Source organism: Dasypus novemcinctus, chromosome 21 (genome assembly GCF_030445035.2).
Source record: "Dasypus novemcinctus isolate mDasNov1 chromosome 21, mDasNov1.1.hap2, whole genome shotgun sequence".
In the NCBI taxonomy this organism is placed as follows: domain Eukaryota; kingdom Metazoa; phylum Chordata; class Mammalia; order Cingulata; family Dasypodidae; genus Dasypus; species Dasypus novemcinctus.
Genome location: NC_080693.1, coordinates 83,033,543 through 83,050,486, shown reverse-complemented (window position 1 = coordinate 83,050,486; position 16,944 = coordinate 83,033,543). Strand labels below are relative to the sequence as shown.

General features: G+C 53.1%; 1 protein-coding gene across 5 annotated transcripts in view; it reads left to right on the top strand.

The window, feature by feature from the left end:
• The window catches only part of USP36 (ubiquitin specific peptidase 36), a 49,295-nt gene extending 35,808 nt beyond the window's left edge, over positions 1-13,487 (top strand). For all 5 annotated transcript variants that reach the window (XM_058284819.2, XM_071210833.1, XM_058284820.1 and 2 more), the window contains 8 exons: positions 2,508-3,179; positions 4,044-4,174; positions 6,142-6,669; positions 7,228-7,448; positions 9,390-9,491; positions 10,555-10,670; positions 11,046-11,197; positions 11,332-13,487. In XM_058284819.2, the coding sequence (XP_058140802.1) occupies positions 2,508-3,179; positions 4,044-4,174; positions 6,142-6,669; positions 7,228-7,448; positions 9,390-9,491; positions 10,555-10,670; positions 11,046-11,177 (1,902 nt within the window). In that variant the 3' untranslated portion in view covers positions 11,178-11,197; positions 11,332-13,487. The remainder of the gene's footprint in view (positions 1-2,507; positions 3,180-4,043; positions 4,175-6,141; positions 6,670-7,227; positions 7,449-9,389; positions 9,492-10,554; positions 10,671-11,045; positions 11,198-11,331) is intronic.
• The last annotated feature ends 3,457 nt before the right edge of the window (positions 13,488-16,944 follow it).

Here is a 16,944-nt window from a genome sequence, read left to right as displayed (position 1 = left end):
ACGGGACGGGAGCCAGCACACCTGCCCTGGGAGTGGGAACGCGGTGCCTGGCTGCGTCCCTCCCGCTCCAGGTGACCCGGGCGGGGCGCCGGGCGTGCACCTGCCTTACGCATCTGGGAGAAGCATTTTTACCCTCAAATTTTAGCACTGAAAATAGTAGTAGTTTGTATTAATGTTCATTTCCCAACCTGGGTCATTATACTGTGGCTGTGTAAGAGGATGTCCTTGTGTTTAGGAAATAAACGCAGAGGTCCTGCAACGTGCTGAAATGTTCAGGGAAAGAATGTACAGACATGCATGCATGTGTATGCACATACGTGTACACAGAGAGGGGATGATGAAAATGTCACCAGTTGAGAAATATGCTTGAATTTTTTGTGTGTATGTGAAAATTTCTGTTTAAAAAGAAATCAGAATATTACTAGCAAAGTCTTAATTTTCTTATTTACAATCCGTTTATAATTAAGTGGAATAACCCTATTATTCTGTTGTCTCAGCGATCCTCTTCCTTTAAACTAAAGTTACACCCAAACACAGCTTCAACGGTCTACGGAAGTTTTTGTTACTTAAGTAAATATCTATTCCCCTTCCAGTGTTTAAGAAAACAAAAACCCTAATTAAAAGTATTGATATTGATGTAGCAATTAAAAAACATGATCGAATTACAAAGTTGATTGTCACCATAGCCCAGCCACACACACCCTGCCATGTAGTGTGTGACCACGGCTGAGAAGTGGGTACCCAGAGAGTGAACTATTGGAAAGTGAAGAGAAAAAACTCAGAAGAAGATAGAAGTGAATGTCTATCAAACCTCTGGAAGAGGGAAGACTTTACAAGCTTAAAACTGAGAGATAAAATATAGAAAAGCAAATTCAAATGGATTAACCTAAAGTTTACATAAAATGCTACATATAAATACTTAACTTATTTTAAATATTAAAATACTTAAAGTTATAAATTATAAAATGTTACAAATGTGAAAGAAACTATCCAACTTCTAAAAATACTTGCAACACATGCAACAAAAGGTTCCCATTTGTAGCAGCTGAAGTGGTTAAAGTGGCTGCCGGCCACGGCCATCGGTGCAGGTGCAGGGGTGAGTGCCGGAGAGAGCCTGCAGGGGCAGCAGCAGGCTCCGGGCAGAAAAAGGTACGGTCCCTGTGGGAGCACGAGGTCTGAGATGTGGCAGCATGGAGCGCAGTTCCTGAAAGTTGTCATAGCCGTGTGTCTTAGTGTCCCAACTGCTGAAACAAAGACCATAAATGGTTTGGCCTAAAAATGGGAATTTATTGGCATCGGTTTTGAGGCCTTCTGGGGCTGGCTGCTACAGTGCGTGGCCCTGGCTTCCCATGGCAGTGCACATGGCGGTGTCTTTTTGTGCGTCTTCTGGGTTCCAACGACTTCTTGCTCTTCCCGGGGCCGCTGCTTCTGCATCCAGGTTCCTCGGCTGTGAGGACCTCAGCCGTTTTGGGTGGAGACCCCCATTCAACTTGGGCACCCCTTAACTCACAGCATCTTCACAGGTCCCGTTTACAAATGGATTGTACCCACAGGACCAGAGGGTGGGGTCTGAGTGCCTTTGGGGGGGCACGATTCAATCCCATCACTTAGTAATTCCAGTTCTAGAAAATTAGTATGGGGAGCTAAATACAGAACAAGCCTTACTCTTTTGTCCATTCAGCAGATATTTTTTAAGCACTTAGGGGGGAACCCTGAGCTAGGTGCGGGGGCTGTCACGTGGGCACGATGGGAAGGCCAGCGTGAGAGCATCAGTGCGGGGGCAGTTCCTTAGCTGGGACGGTAACAAGCCCTGCTGTGGGGAAGGATGTGCTAGTTAGTACCGCAGTGCTGATTTCAGGAAAATTGGGAGACTATAGGTTATATAAACAGACCTTATCCAATGAAACATTAGTTGAACATTAAAGACATTTATTGAGAATCTAAGCTATAAAAGTGCTTCAGAAAATAGTATTAAGATAAAAACTAGGGTAACAAATGTACCACGCCATTGCCAGCTGTTAGGGTGGTACATGGGAAGCCCATATTTTATGTGTGATTGTTTTGTAAACCCACAATTTCTCTAATAAAAAAAAAAAGATAGAGTAGGATGCAAGTACTGCAGGCCAAAACCACGCAGAAGAAAAACTTAAAAGGGAAAAACAGCAATATAGTAATTAACGGTTATGTTCAGGTGGTGGGATGACGGGTAGGTAAATTGTTTTTGTAAATTTTAGTTTTTTATTATTTAAATCTTGCTGAAAATAACTGCTTTCATTATAAAAAATAGTCAAAAAGATATACTCTCAGGCATACAACTCACGAAAGACCAAAATTGTTTGAAGAAATGGGATATAAAAATGTTTTCACCACAAAGCCATGTGAGTTCACTCGAGCTGCTAAAGGCCGTGCCTGCAGCATCCAGTATGCTTTGCCCTTGTGTAGGAAATTGCCTCGCTTGTACGTCCTCAGACCTTCCTGATTGTGTTTTCTGTTTTGCTCTCCTCCAGAGACAAGACCCAGTGACAATGAGAAGACTGCACAGCACAGAAGAGATTGGGGTGCCCATCTCGAGGAATGGCCTGAAGCCCCAGAATGAGAACCTTCCTCCAAAGCCAGCCTCAGGGTTCCCATCGCCCCGGGTCTCCAAAACACCCACTCACACGCCGACCGTCCTAGATGAGCCTGGACGAAGGGTCAAGAAGTCGGTTCCCGCGCAGCACCCCTCCCCACCCCTCGGAACTCCTCAGGGCCTACATGGGGCCAGCGACGCGGGCAGCAGCAGAGCCGAGAGCCGCAGGCAGGGCTCCTGGGACAGCGGGGGCGCCGTCCTCCCTACCTCACCCAAGCTCCTGGCCGAAGCCACCGCCAACGGGCACGGGCCAAAGGGGAACGCGGGGGGCCCTGACCTCCAGAGGAAGGACCCCAGGAGTCCCAGCCCGCAGCGCTCCACCAGTGGTGTCCCCACCAAGTCCCCCCAGACCCCCAAGGGTGGAGCTGCCTGTTTCTGTCACTCTCAGGAAACCAACTGTGCTGCTGGCGGTCACCCCAAAGCACTGCCAAACGGAGAGGAGGCCACGGCAGCGAGGCCGAAGGCCCCCGTCCTGAGCAACCCTGCCACCGAGCCTACGAACACCACGTCTCCTCCACCAGCCAAAAGGCTGGCCCTTTCTGCCAAGAAGGTGGGTGTCGGGGTCCCGTCCCTGCAGGGGTGTCAGTTAGGCTAGAGCACTAGGTTTGCTTGCAGTTTGGGGGTCCAGCGGGGAAATGGTTTAGGGGTGTCGGCCTCCTTTGAGTCAGAGGGATAGTCTATTTTTAGCCTTCCCAGCAGTTTGCTAAAGGGATGCCCTGGGATGAAGGAACTTGGACTGTCCGCTGAATTCTTGATGTAGCTGGCGGAGGTTTTGTCACGGGTGCAGTAGCAGCGGCATGGTTGTCCCCATAGACCAGGGGTTCGTAACCCTTTTGTTCCATGGGCACACTACACCTTTTGTTCCATACACACTATACTGTGTATTTTCTAATGAATATATTACACCCACACCAGCACATCCCAGGAAGGATGTGGGTTTTTAATTTCAGTTCAGGCTTAGGACCTCTTGTTAAGAACCCCTGCTGTAGACGATGCGCTGTGGAGGAGTTAGGTGTTGTGTTGGGAAGTCCAGGCTATATCTTCTTGGGGTGCAGTGGCATTGGGGGAGCCCTTTGGCGGGCGTGCCCGAGGCCTGGGGCCAACCAGCCTTGCCTCGCGGAGCCCAAGGGCCTAAGGAGGCGATGACCCAAGGGTGTAGCTGTGGTGGTGCTGAAATATTTGTTAAATTTCCTCCTTTTTTTTCTTTTTGTTTCTAACCAAAAACACTTTTCTGATTCTTCTTCTACCATTCCCTCCCTCCCCTTTTTTTCCTTCTGCCCCTTCATCCTTCTTTCTGGGCTCTTTTTTTTTTTATTTTTTTTTTTATTTTTTCATTTTTTGTTTTCACTTTCCCTCTTCACTCACGGAAACCTTTCTTAGACCACCAAGTTTTTATTTATGTCAATAACTGCAGGCCAGCACCCCGTGGAGGGCGACCGGCAGTGACCTCCGCTCACCTCCCCACCCACCATTCTCCGACCTCACCTACCCCATGAAAAGCACTCACCCTGTCGTCGCCTCCACTTGGCCTGTCAGTAAAACCAGGTGAGCTGCGGGCACTGGGTCCCCGGGGTGCCGGCCGGTGCCTCCCGGGGTTGGCGTGCTCTCTACCCTGACGACGAGGTGGGTTCCCAGCCTTAGAGGACGAAGACGGTGAGGGAGCTGGAAAGGTGCAGGGCGAGAGAGTAGGCAACCCCGAGGGCAGCGGCCCGGCAGGCACAGGCTGCTCTCCACCTTTCCTTCTCCCCGGCTGCCTCTGGTGCCTCCCCGGGAGAAGAGAACGAGGGATCCCGAGGGCCTCGATGCTCCAGGGAGCCTCCAGTCCTGTGGGAGAGCTCAGGGTGGCTTCTCACCTGCCACCGTCGTTTTATGGGGGCTGCAGGGTCTGTCTCCTTAACCCCTGGAGCCCCCTGCATGGGCCGGTGTGGTGTGGGGTCGGGCAGGACCCGGCTGGCGGCCTCTGTGGGCTCCTTGTCAAAACCGGCTGATGGGGCGGAGCTCAGGTGTGCTGAGTGGCAGAGTCGAGAGTCGTGATCCATGGCCGTCCCCTTGCTGGTGGGGGGAGCCTCGGCCTCTGGGGAGATCTGGGCGGGATTCGGGGAGGGAGGCCCTGCCTGCCCTGCCTTGGCCCTGCCTGTGCTGAGCCCCGACTCCCCCACGCCTCTCCCCTCCCCACTCAGCGCCCGGGAATGTCGTTGTTGTTTCTCTGTCGTCTGACCTTTTCCAAGCTTCCTAAAAAGCGAGGCGTGGCATGACTGCAGTGTGGTCACAGGACGGCTGGCCTACTGGCCTGGCCAGGGCGGGGTGGTGCGGCGTGTTCAGCGCACGCCCTGCAGCCCGCGGGCTGGGCAGGGATGGGGCTGTTCCAGGCCGCCCAGACAGCGAGAGGCAGGTGGACGGTGGAGCCGGGGGGCAGGTGGATGGTGGAGCCAGAGGGCAGGTGGACGGTGGAGCCAGGGCCAGGTGGACGGTGGAGCCGGGGGACAGGTGGACGGTGGCACCGGGGGGCAGGTGGACCGTGGCGCCCGGGGCAGGTGGACGGTGGAGCCGGGGGCAGGTGGACGGTGGCGCCCGGGGGCAGGTGGATGGTGGAGCCGGGGGCAGGTGGACGGTGGAGCTGGGGGGCAGGTGGATGGTGGAGCCGGGGGACAGGTGGACGGTGGCGCCGGGGGGCAGGTGGACCGTGGCGCCCGGGGGCAGGTGGACGGTGGAGCCGGGGGCAGGTGGACGGTGGAGCCAGGGGCAGGTGGAAGGTCGAGCGTGGCACACAGCTCAGCCTGCGAGCCTGGCTTCCTGTCTCCTGGGCCTCCCGGGACGTCAGAGGCCAGGAGTGGTGGCAGGTGCCCCGGCCTCTGTCACTCTCCTCCAAGGCTCGTTTTCTGCCCTCGAGCACCCGGGACCCTCGAGCTTGGAAAATCAAGGGCTCCTGGCAAGATTTTTTTGTTCTTACAGTTTATTGTTTTAGGGAAGTTTTTTCACATTTGTATTGAAAAACTAAAAAAATGTTATGAGTTTGTAACAGTATTTTGAAGTGCTTGGTGACTGGAAACTAGAAGGCATATGATTCTTTTTAACTTTTGTGTGTATGTGCAGTAACATAAACTTGGTCCCATTAGCCATTTTTGAAAGCGCTGTTCGGTGGTATTAGTTACATTCGCCGTCACCAGCATCCATTACCCAGACTTCACCTCCCGACGGAAACCCTGCACCCGTTACGCATTACCGCCCGGGTGCCCCGCCCAGCCCCCAGTGACCTCCCATCTCTTTTGTGACCCTTCGTGTTTGGTTCTTAATAACTCTTATCTTCAGGAGGCTTTGAATTTTATCATTAGCCTGTCTTTTTTCTTTTCTTTTTTTTTCAGCCTGTCTTTTTTCACATGCGTGTAATTTTTATCAGAGAATTCCAGGGAAAATCATTAAGATCTGGGCAGGTAGTGGGAGGTGAGGATGGGCAAGTAGGGGTTCTGCTTGGGCCCCCAGAGCTGCTCGCCTGACGCCTCCTGTCATTGCAGGGCTGCCTCGCCTGCCCCCCTACCCTGTGGCCGCCTGAAGCCTCCCCCCGCCCCCCACCCCACGGCCCCTCCATCACCCAGCAGCGCCCTGCCTCTGGGGGCATCAGAAGCGCAGAGCAGCTCCTTCGCCTCGCCACCCCGGCCTCAGGGAAGTGGGGCCTTCGTGTCCCTGCCACGCCAGCTGCCAGGGGCCAGCACTGCCCCCCCGAGCATCTCTAGAAAGAGGAAAAGGAACCGTGGGGGAGAGGTCGAGGGGCGTAGCTTGGAGAAGCGCTTGTCCCCGCCAGCTGCCCGTGTGAAGAAGAGAAAGAAGAGGAGACGTGCGGAGGACGGCGGCGCCTCCCTCCTGGTGGGGGAGCAGACGCGCGGGCCTAGCAGGAGCCTCGAGAGCGGGACGCCATGGCGTCCAGGGGACGAGGCCAGCCAGCTGCGGCAGAACGGGCAGCACAGGAGTGACAGGAGGCGGGGCCGCCAGGCAGAGGGGCCCAACGGAGAGGACTGCCCCCCCCAGGACCCCGCTCGGCCCAGGTGAGCACGGGGCCAGAGCCACCCGGGCGCCTCCGTTGCCGGGACGCCGTGAGGGCTCAGTTCCCGGCGGGCACTGCCTGGGCACGTGTTCTCTCGAGCTGGACTTTCAAAACAGGAACATGGTGTAAAACGTCTTCTGTGGCAACAGCTGGCGGCGTGGCCTTAAAGGGACAGGTGGTGACAGTAGAGGGCTGCCAGCACTCTGGGGAAGGGGGGGTCAGGGTAAGGGTCACGTGACCTGGTCAGCCCGACGTCCCTGCCACGGTCAGGATGAAATATGCAATTGTAAGGTTTTCTCCTTAGCGCCCTTCCTGCTCGAACTTGAGGCCATTGAGAGTGGGCGCTCGTGCGTCTCCACGCCCCTCATGCCAGCGAACGTCGGCTACCACGGGGGGCGCGCAGGAGGGTGAGCGGCTGGCCCGCTTTGTCCCCCTGCTCAGGGGGATGCCCCTCAGAAGCGTCAGAGGCAGGCGCTGCTTGAAATGGAACGGGTGCGGTACCAGAGCACCGTTCCTTGCTCTCCCTTTGCTGAGAGCTGGTTGTTGACTCTCCCGGCAGCTGCTCTCCCCGGGGTGAAGTGGAGCCAGAGATGGCTGCAGGGTCTCCAAGGAAAAAGAAGAAGAAGAAAAGAAAGCCGGAATCCCCGCAGGAAGTGGAAGAGAACGAGCACAGACAGGGCCAGGGGAGCGCCGGGCGCGACGCCGCTGCCGTCCCCACCCCCCACGGCGCACCGTCCCTGAACGGCCAGCAGCCGGGGGACCGCGGGGGCTTGTTCCCAGGTGAGAGAGGCCCTGGGGGCTGATGGTCGAGCCTGGCGCCTGCCCTGGCTGGGACTCGGCGGTGGCGGGGGCCAAGGCCTGGGGTCCCCGCTTCCCTCCCTGGCATTGTTACCTTGAGCCGTGCCCTCGGTGGGCGCGGGCTTTGTTCATCTTGGAAATGGAGCAGAAACCAGCCCCGAGCGGAGGACGCGCTGCACGCCCACGTCAGACGTTAGCGAGTGCCCGGAGGTCCGAGCAGGCCCTTCGCGCCCAAACCGTTGTGTTGGCTCCGGGGCCTCCCGGCCTCATTTTTTCTGTGTTGCTTGAACTTGGACAAGTTGGGTTCCGAAGTTCACGCTCCTCTGCCCCTCCGTTGCTTCTCGATGGGCAGTGGCTCCTGCCACCGTCATCGTCTTTTTTCCTTCAGGGCTGCCTGGGGTGAGTGGCAGGAGGAAGGGCGCCACAGGCTGGCGCTCAGGGGCTCCCTGCGCAGTCGGCGAGGGCTTAGCCCTTTGCAAGTAGATGGGCCCTAGGGCATCAATTCTCACTCCTCAAACTCCCGAGAAACGCATTTCTGGACAAAAATGTGATTTTTAAAAATTACATCAAAAGACACCACTGCCAGGCAACGAGGAGTGTGTTGTTTTTAAAAGACTAAACTGCAGCGACCTTAGAGCCACGTTTGGTGGCAGCAGTTGGGCCGAGGGGCCTGAGCCCTTAAAACCAGCCAGGGGCGGTGCTGGCTGCAGGTTCCACGGCGGCCCGGGCCCGAGGGGCGGGGTGGGCCGGGGTGGAGGGCCCGGCTGTGAGCGCCGTGTCCTGAAGGCCCCGAGGCATCGCTGAAGACCCTGGCAGGGAGGGTGAGGGTGGGTGTGCGTCTGGGGAGGCGACAGGCGACAGATGGGGGGCATAGAGGGAAAACTGTCGGGAACTGCAGGGGGTGTTGCTGAGCCTCCTGCCAGGTGGCTTCAGGCGGAGTGGCCCACGTGGCCTCGCGGGGTAGGGCGTTGTGCAGAGTGGCCCACGTGGCCTCGCGGGGCAGGGCGTTGTGCAGAGTGGCCCACGTGGCCTCGCGGGGCAGGGTGTTGTGCAGAGTGGCCCACGTGGCCTCGTGGGGTAGGGCGTTGTGCAGAGTGGCCCACGTGGCCTCGCGGGGCAGGGCGTTGTGCAGAGTGGCCCACGTGGCCTCGCGGGGCAGGGCGTTGTGCAGAGTGGCCCACGTGGCCTCGCGGGGTAGGGCGTTGTGCACTGCTGTGCCTTGGGCGAGGGCAGTTCCCGCGGGGCAACTTCTCTGCCTTTCTTCCATCTAATTAGAACTGCCTTAAAAAAGTATATTTGGAGAATGGATGTGGCTCAAGCAGTTGAGCGCCTGCTTCCCACATGGGAGGTCCTGGGTTTGGTTCCCGCTGCCTCCTAAAGACAGACACCAAAAAATGGGAGCCAACGTGGCTCAGTGGTTGAGCACCAGCTTCCCACATACGAGACCCTGGGTTCAATCTCTGGCCCCGGTACCTCAAGACAAACAAAAAACAACTCAGGGGAGCTGTGGCTCAGTGGTTGAGCACTGGCTTCCCACATAGGTCTGGGGTTCAATCCCCGGTCACAGTACTTAAAAATATATATATATATGTATATGTGCATACATATGTGTATGTATACATATGTGTAGTTTTTTGTTTTTTTTTTAAAGTTGGTCTGGACAACAGCCTTTTCTATTGAGTAATAAAAAATTAGGTGTTTCTCATATTGTGTAATAGCTAGCCCACAGCCCATGTCTCAGGTGTGTACTTAATTTCTAGTTTTCTTGTTTAATAAACTCTTTTCAAAAAAAAGTCATCAGCTCCCTTGGCAGGCAGGCATTACCCGTTCTTGGGTGCGTTTCCGTGCAAGCAGCAGTTCCGTTATGGAAGGCCCGTGTTTCGCAGTTCCCTCCGCGCACTGGTTTCCTCCGCTTGGTTGCAGGAAAGGGGCGAGTGCCCCTCGTCTCCTGGAACCGAGAGAGGGGCTCAGACGTGCTCCAGGAGCTGCTCAAAGACTCAGCCGACCGAGCTTACGGGAGAAAAGGTACAGTGCTCGAGATGCCTCTTCCTTTCTTCTGCCTGGGTCCCTTGGAGCTGGGCAGCACGCCACGGATCCCGGCGTTTTGTGGGTGTGGCGTGCAGGGACAGCGTGGCCTTGGAAACGGGAAGAGGAGTCGGAACATTGGCTGTAACCATCTTTGACCAACACAGCCATTTCGCAAGGCCCGGAAAGCCCTCCTGGGCGGTGGCGGTGGGGGTCCTGACTGCACGGACCTAGAGCAGGCGCTCCCTGGGTCGGAGGGCACAGCAGCACCTTTCAGGCGCTCCGGGGCCAGGAGGAGCACACATGCGCTGCTACAGGTAGGGGAGAGCCAGAGGTGTCAAAAAGCCACCCTGCGCCTGTAACGCAGTGCGAGTTCCTGTGTGGAACTTGCTGTTGTAATTCAGGCCTAGAAGAGAAGGACACTGAGCTGCGGCTTGGGGTTCAAGCGTTGGCTCCCGCAAGGGCTCTCCTGGATGGTGTCCACTGGCCGTCCTGCACGCTGGGCAGCACCCCCCGTCCTCTGCCAGTCCACTTCCAGCCAGAAGCACAGTGACTCTGGGCACACCCGTCCCGTTTATAAACCACATTCTTTTTTTTTTTTAAGATTTATTTTTTATATGTTTCTCCCCCCCCAGTTGTCTGCTCTCTGCGTGTTCTTCTGTGACCGCTTCTATCCTTATCAGCAGCACCGGGAATCTGTGTCTCTCTTTGTTGCGTCATCTTGCTGCGTCAGCTCTCCATGTGTGTGGCGCCATTCCTGGGCAGGCTGCACTTTCTTTCGTGCTGGGCGGCTCTCCTTACGGGGCGCACTCCTTGTACGTGGGGCTCCCCTGCGCGGGGACACCCCTGCATGGCAGGGCGCTCCTTGCGCGCATCAGCACTGCGCATGGGCCAGCTCCACGTGGTCAGGGAGGCCCGGGGTTTGAACCGTGGACCTCCCATGTGGTAGGCGGACGCCCTGTCCATTGGGCCAAGTCCGCTTCCCTAAACCACATTCTTGAACGCAGTCCACGGGGCCGCTGGCAGTACGCCGACGCAGCAATCCCGCATATCTGTTCTGCAGTTCTGACGTGGGACGGGGAGGTGTCGGCGGTGAGTCAGGACGCCATTCAAGACAGCAGGCTGGCCCGGACACAGACGGTGATCGACGGCTGGGACGAAGAGTTTGATCAAGGGAAGGTCTGTGCCCACGACCTGGGGCTGAGGGCAGGGGACCTTGAAACCGGCTTTTAGAGCAGTTAGTGTGAAGTGACAGCTGTGCCAGAAAGTGGCCGCGGGCATCTGGAGCCAGGCGCCTTGGTTCAGGTCCCAGCCCAGCCGCTTCCTGATAGCGCAGCACTGGTTGGTCATTTGTCTTCTTACTGTTTCAGCCCCTTTATCAGTAAAATTGGGGAGCCTAGCCTGCCTCATAGAGGTGTTGGGAAGTCAGAATTTGTCTGTATTTGTGTTGCATTTAGAATTGTGTCACAGGCACTCGATATTTACAATCAGGAGCCCTCATAATTCAGGTAGAGACCTTTTTGGGAGTTGTGACCCCTGTGATTCTTGATGTAGGAAAAGAAAATTAGAAAATTGAAGAGGGAGAAGAAGAGAAACATCAATGCCTTCCAGAAACTTCAGAGCAGACGGAACTTTTGGTCTGTGACTCACCCAGCGAAGGTCACTAGCCTCAGCTATCGCCGCTGAACTGGCCGCTGTGGAAGCAGGTCTGTGTGTGTGGGTGTGGGCGGTCACTTAGGGAAGAAGACGTCCGAGCCACAGCTGAGGGCTGCGCGCTGGCTTGCCGTGCCTCAGTGTCCGCGGCCCTGCTTCCTGCCGGTGACCATGCTCTGTGTTCCAGGCTCCCTGCACGGAGGCCCCCCTCTCCAGGCCTGATCTGAAGGAGCAGCCTGTGGACTCCGGCCCCTGAACGGGGACGCTGCCTTGGTGGGAGGAGGCTGTCCCTGCACTGCTGTCTAGAGATGACCCGAGCCAAGGCCTGTGGACTTGTGTGACCTGAGTGGGTACGGTTTTCCAAAGAGGCGCTCTTGGTGATGCTTACAACGGCACCGAGGGCAGCTCGCCCTCCAAGGCGGGGCTGTGTCCTTGTGTGCGTGGACAGGGGAGTCTCCTCCGGGCAGAGGCGCCTGGCCCTGGTCATGTGACTTTCAGAAGAGAGCACGGGGACGGGGCCCACACCTGCCAGTGTGTCCCTGCGCAGCACAAGGAGCAGGCGCTGTCGGGGTGGCAGTGGGGGTCGGGCTGCCCCTTCCCGTCTCGTTTCTGCAGTGGGGCCGCTGCGTCTGTAGGCCTCACCTCTCTGTCCCCAGAAAGTCAGAGCACCTGGGGACCCCCACTGTTTCCTCTTCCTTCCGGGCATTGGGGAGCTGGCCCGTCCGTGCTTCTGGGGAGCCTTGGGGTCGTGTGCCGAGCAGCTGCATTCCGGACTGTTCGCTCTAGGTGTCTGCTGTCGCTTCCCTCGCAGCCGCAGCACCCAGAGGTCTCGCTGAGGTGCTGGTCATAGGCAGAGGGCACCTCTGTTTCACTGCTCAGTAGAAGGCACCTGTTGTTTACGAGCCTGTGGTCCCATTAGCAGTAGGTTTCCTGTGCTCCCTAATGTGAAAATGCTGGCTTTGCTCAATTTTGTGAGTGCTTTTGGATTTAGATGATTGTATAACTCAAGAAGATAATTTTTTTATCTTGCTCAAGCTGTGCCTGCAAACTTGTAATTTAATAAATACAGGATATTCTTATAGTTATGCTGATATTTCCCAAGGAAAAACAATGACCTGCCGGTAGAAGATATAGAAGTCAGTGTGAAAAGTCCCTCGTTGTTCCGCCCCCCTCCTTTTGCTCTTGGGTGATGGCACACGTGGAGACGGAATGGCTCAGGCCCTCTCTCCAGCAGCGTTCTTCTCTGCGCTTCTCTAGGACCCGTCCCGCTTCCTTCCTGACGTGGCTTGGCTTTCTGCTCTCCACCTTATTCTGGGTCCTGAGGTGGTACAACGGTGGAAAAGGAAGAGTTGGGTTTTTTTGTGTGAGGAGGCACATCAGGGTTTTCATTCAGGTCGTTCTTTTGGCTTTTTGTATTTCTCTTTAAGAAAAGGTGGTGAGAATCATAACCTGGAGTCTGCGCCCCTCCGCTGTTGGCAGCCCCACAGGCAGTGCAGGGGCCCTGCCCTTCTCGGAGGCCTCATTTCTGAGCGCAGCGCGGACCTCGTGCAGGACCAGGGGCTGGCTTCAGCGCTCCTGTGGCCCTGCCAGTTATCATCTCGGGAGGGAAAGCCCTTGTGGGGTGACCTTCTTTCCTGTATGAACTGTTTCCCTTACCGTATTTTTCTGTAACATTCTGTAGTTGAAAAAGAAAAATTTAGTTGTCCACTGGCACAGAATTTACCTTTTTAATTTCTTCTCTTCCTGTCCTCCAAATTAATTTCTTCCTTTTTCCACCATGTAATTATAAAACCTGTTCCTCACTTCTTAACTCTGAAAATTATCTGTGACCTCTTTGGCCGTGAGGCACGTAGCCTGATTGTACAGCATTGTATCACTGTTTGGTGGAGGCTCATTCTTTCCTTTTACAAAATAATCATCGGCCAAACAGGAAAGGGAAAGGATAAGGCCCAGAAAACCACTCCAAATTCAAGGTGACGTGCACGATTCAAGTAACTACAAATACCTAAGCTTTTATAATAGCAGCCGCTTGGTTGACTTAGAATCTGTTTAATTTCACTTTGGATTCAGTGGCTGGGCTGGAGGGTTGCCAGGTGTGGGGCAGGCACGGCACCTCCCCAGCTGGCGCGGTGTCGTCTCTTCCCTGGTGAGGCCCACTCGGCACCTGCTCCATCAGCCTGGCCTTTCCCAGCCTGAGCCATAGCCCCTGGGTCACGGTCCTGTGGCTGCACCTGAATGTGTGCAGAGTTCCACGTCGCCGTGTCCTGCACCCTCCTCTTCATGGGGCTGGGGACCTTGGGTGTTGCCAAGATCTCGGTGCAATAAAATAATGAGTTTCTGTGAGCCGTGCCTGCGTCTCTTTTTTCCCTGTGATTTTTAAAGTTAAATTCTTTAAAACCCCCAGTGCAAATAAAAGGTTATCTTTGTGCTTTCAGGTAACTCAGTAATGTTGAAACTTCAGGTCTTTGTGGTGGGAGCAAGTAGAGCGTGTCTTATTTGAGAGTAACTGTAAACAGGAATCTTTGAAGCAGCCCACTAAACTGTGGGTGATGTTAGATGAGCGCTATATTAAGGGGACTTGGAAAGAATATCTTTCCTTTGAAGTTCTTTGTTGTTGTCATTGATTTTGTTCTTTTAACTTTCGTATTTTGAAATAATCTCACACTTACAGGACAGTTGCAAAAATACCACAAACCAGATGGGAATTTGGGGAAGATAGTAGAGCAGGGAGCTCCAGGAGTCAGTCCAGAAGAACTGTAAGACAGCTTTGACTCAGCTCTTCTAAAGCTCCGGGGTCCAGGAGAACACTGTGCAGTACCCAGGGAAGAGCAGGGGGAGAGGGTGGCAAGTGGTGGTGAACACCAGGAGGTTCCTGGCGCCCGCCCCCACACTCACCACAGGCAGCATTGGGGTCAGGCCCCCGGCGTAGCTTCCTGGTGCCAGAGAGGGACATAAAAATCCACTTCCCAGGGTCCAGGGGTGGCGGTGGAGGTGGTGCAGGCCAATCCCTGATTTCTGCCTTTGACTGACTCCTTCAGCTCCCTGGGGTCAGGGGACTTGGAGGTGGGATTGTTCCATCCCACCCCAGACAAATGGTAGACAGTGTACACTTCTCAGAGCCGCGGGCACCGTGGAAGGGCTACCTCAGCTGGGCAGAGGCCAAGTCAAGAGAGCGCAGCTTTGGGATCTGTGGAAGAAGTCCTGGGACGCTCTTCCAGCCCCTCCCTCATTCCCTCTGCAGGGCAGTTCAGAGGCAGCCCAGTATTCCCCTTTGGGTCCCTGACGGTGTGTTCAGCTGGGAAAGACTCGCTTGTCCCACACCCTGGATTTTCCCTCCAGGCAAAGGTAGCTGGAGACAATGAAAGCAGAGTATGAGACCCTCGAGGCAGATGGCCGGAGGCAAAGGCTTCCCTGGGGCAAGTGCTGCACTGGAATAACCAGGAGAGGGAGAAGACCTGTTTCCAGGGAAGGGGGGTAGGCATGCAAACGTGTACAGCTCTGCACAGGAGAACCAAGGCCATTAACACACAAGCCCAGGACAAGACACAGACGCAAGAGAGGACGGTGCTACACTTGGCGCTGGCCTTGGGTGGACCTGCCTGAGAGGAGGGCTGAACTCTGGAGAGCACCAGCTAACACAAAGCCAATATGCAAAGACTGTGAAAGGTTTTGTTGTTTTTTTTTTACCTTGGATTTGCTTGAATTTGTTAGCTCCCGACACTCAAGAAAATCTCTCATATCACTATCTGGTTATAAACCCAAGAAACACTTCTCAAGAAATAAATACCACAGTTAACGTTTAAAAATACAAAACATATAGCGTACAACAAAAGATTACAAGACAAAGAAACAGGAAATGATATCTATCCAAAGGGAAAGGATAAAAATCCAGAAAACATCAATGAAGAAGACAAGACTGCGCAGATCAGGCAAAAAAATTTTTAAATTTTCAATATGCTCAAGGAGACAGAAAGAACTAAGGGACATCAGGAAAACCCGAGAATTTCAATAAAGAGAAATTTTTAAAAGGAACCAAACAGAACTGGAGTCGAAGACTACAATACCTGAAATGAAGAATTCCAGGAGGAGCTGACAGAAGTAACAACCAGCAAACTGAAAGATAAGACTGTTGACAATCAGTTAGACTGAGGAACAGAAAGAAAAAATAATTATAGAAAGGGAAATAACCTAAGAAACCCCTGGGACATCATCAGGCATACCAATATACACATTATGGAAGTTGAAGAAAGCAAGGGGCAAAAGGAATATTCTAAGAAATAATGACAGAAAACTTTCCAACTTAGCAAAAGACATGAATATGCACACAGGAGAAATTAAGGCATTCCAGATAAAAGGGAGTTCACCACTAAACCTGCCCCTATGGGCAATGCTATAGGAAATTTTTCATACTGAAAGGAAAGGATACTAGCCAGTGGTTCAAAGCAGCATAAAGAAATGGAGACTGGGAAATGGACGTGGCTCAACTGATAAAGCATCCGCCTACCATATGGAGGGTACAGGGTTCAATCCCCAGGGCCTCCTGACCCATGTGGTGAGCTGGCCCACGTGCAAGAAGTGCGCCCCACAAGGAGAGCCGCCCTACTTGGAAAAAAAGCACAACCTGCCCAGGAGTGGCGCCATACACACAGAAGTGATGCAGCAAGATGACACAACAAAAAGAGATGCAGTTTCCCAGTCTTGTCTGACAATGCAAGCGGATGCAGAATACACAAGCAAATGGACACAGAGCAGACAACAGGGAGGTAGGGGAGAGAAATAAATAAAAATCTTAAAAAAAAAGAAAAAAAGAAATAGAGACTTTCAGTCAAAATAACCATTGGGTAATTACAAATGCCAGTACTATCGTATATGTTTTGGTGTGTAACTCAGTATCTGACTTTCCTACAAGTGCTAAAATGCAAATGCGTAAAAAGTAATGAAAACCTATGGTTTTGAACATACAGTGTAGAGATATAATTTGTAACGTACAAAAAAAACAAGGGGGATGTAATAGTATAGGAACAGTGTATGTATGCTGTTAAAATCAAGTTAGTATCAAATCAAATATAATTGTTACATATTTAGAATGTTAAATTTTAACTGCTTGATAATCATAAGGAAAATATATGAAAAATATATCCACAGAAAAATGAGAAAGGATGCAATATTGTACAATACCAAAAAATGAATAAGTTTGAAAACAGGCACATTTATTGTCTGTTGAGGGCAGATAAAACAAAGACTAAATAACAAAATGGCAGAAAAAAATCCTGTATTACCAGTAGTGACTTTAAATGTAAATGGCTTAAACTCTTAAGTAAAAATGCAGGGATTGGCAGAATGGATAAAAAAGCATGACTCAACTATATGCTGTTTAGAAGAGGCTTACTTTAAATTCAAGGACATAAGTAGGTTGAAAGTGAAAGCATGAAAAAAAAATTACACACACACCATGCACGTAGTAAGCAAGAGAGGATAGCTATATTAATATCAGATAAAATAGAGTTTGAATCAAAAGTCACGGGAAGTGGCTGTGGCTCAAGCAGTTGAGCTCCTGTTTACCATATGGAATGGACCCGGGTTCGATCCCTGGGACCTCCTGGTGAAAAATAGAAAAAAGGCATCCCAGACCTGTGCAGCATGGAGAGGTGCAGGCCCCCACATGGCAAAGTGACACACCAAAAACGATGGTACAACCAGATAGAAAAAAAAATTATAAGGGACAAAGAAGGTCACTATATACTGAAAAGAGAGGTCAACACGAGGCATAATTATGTATCTATATATGCACCTAATGTCA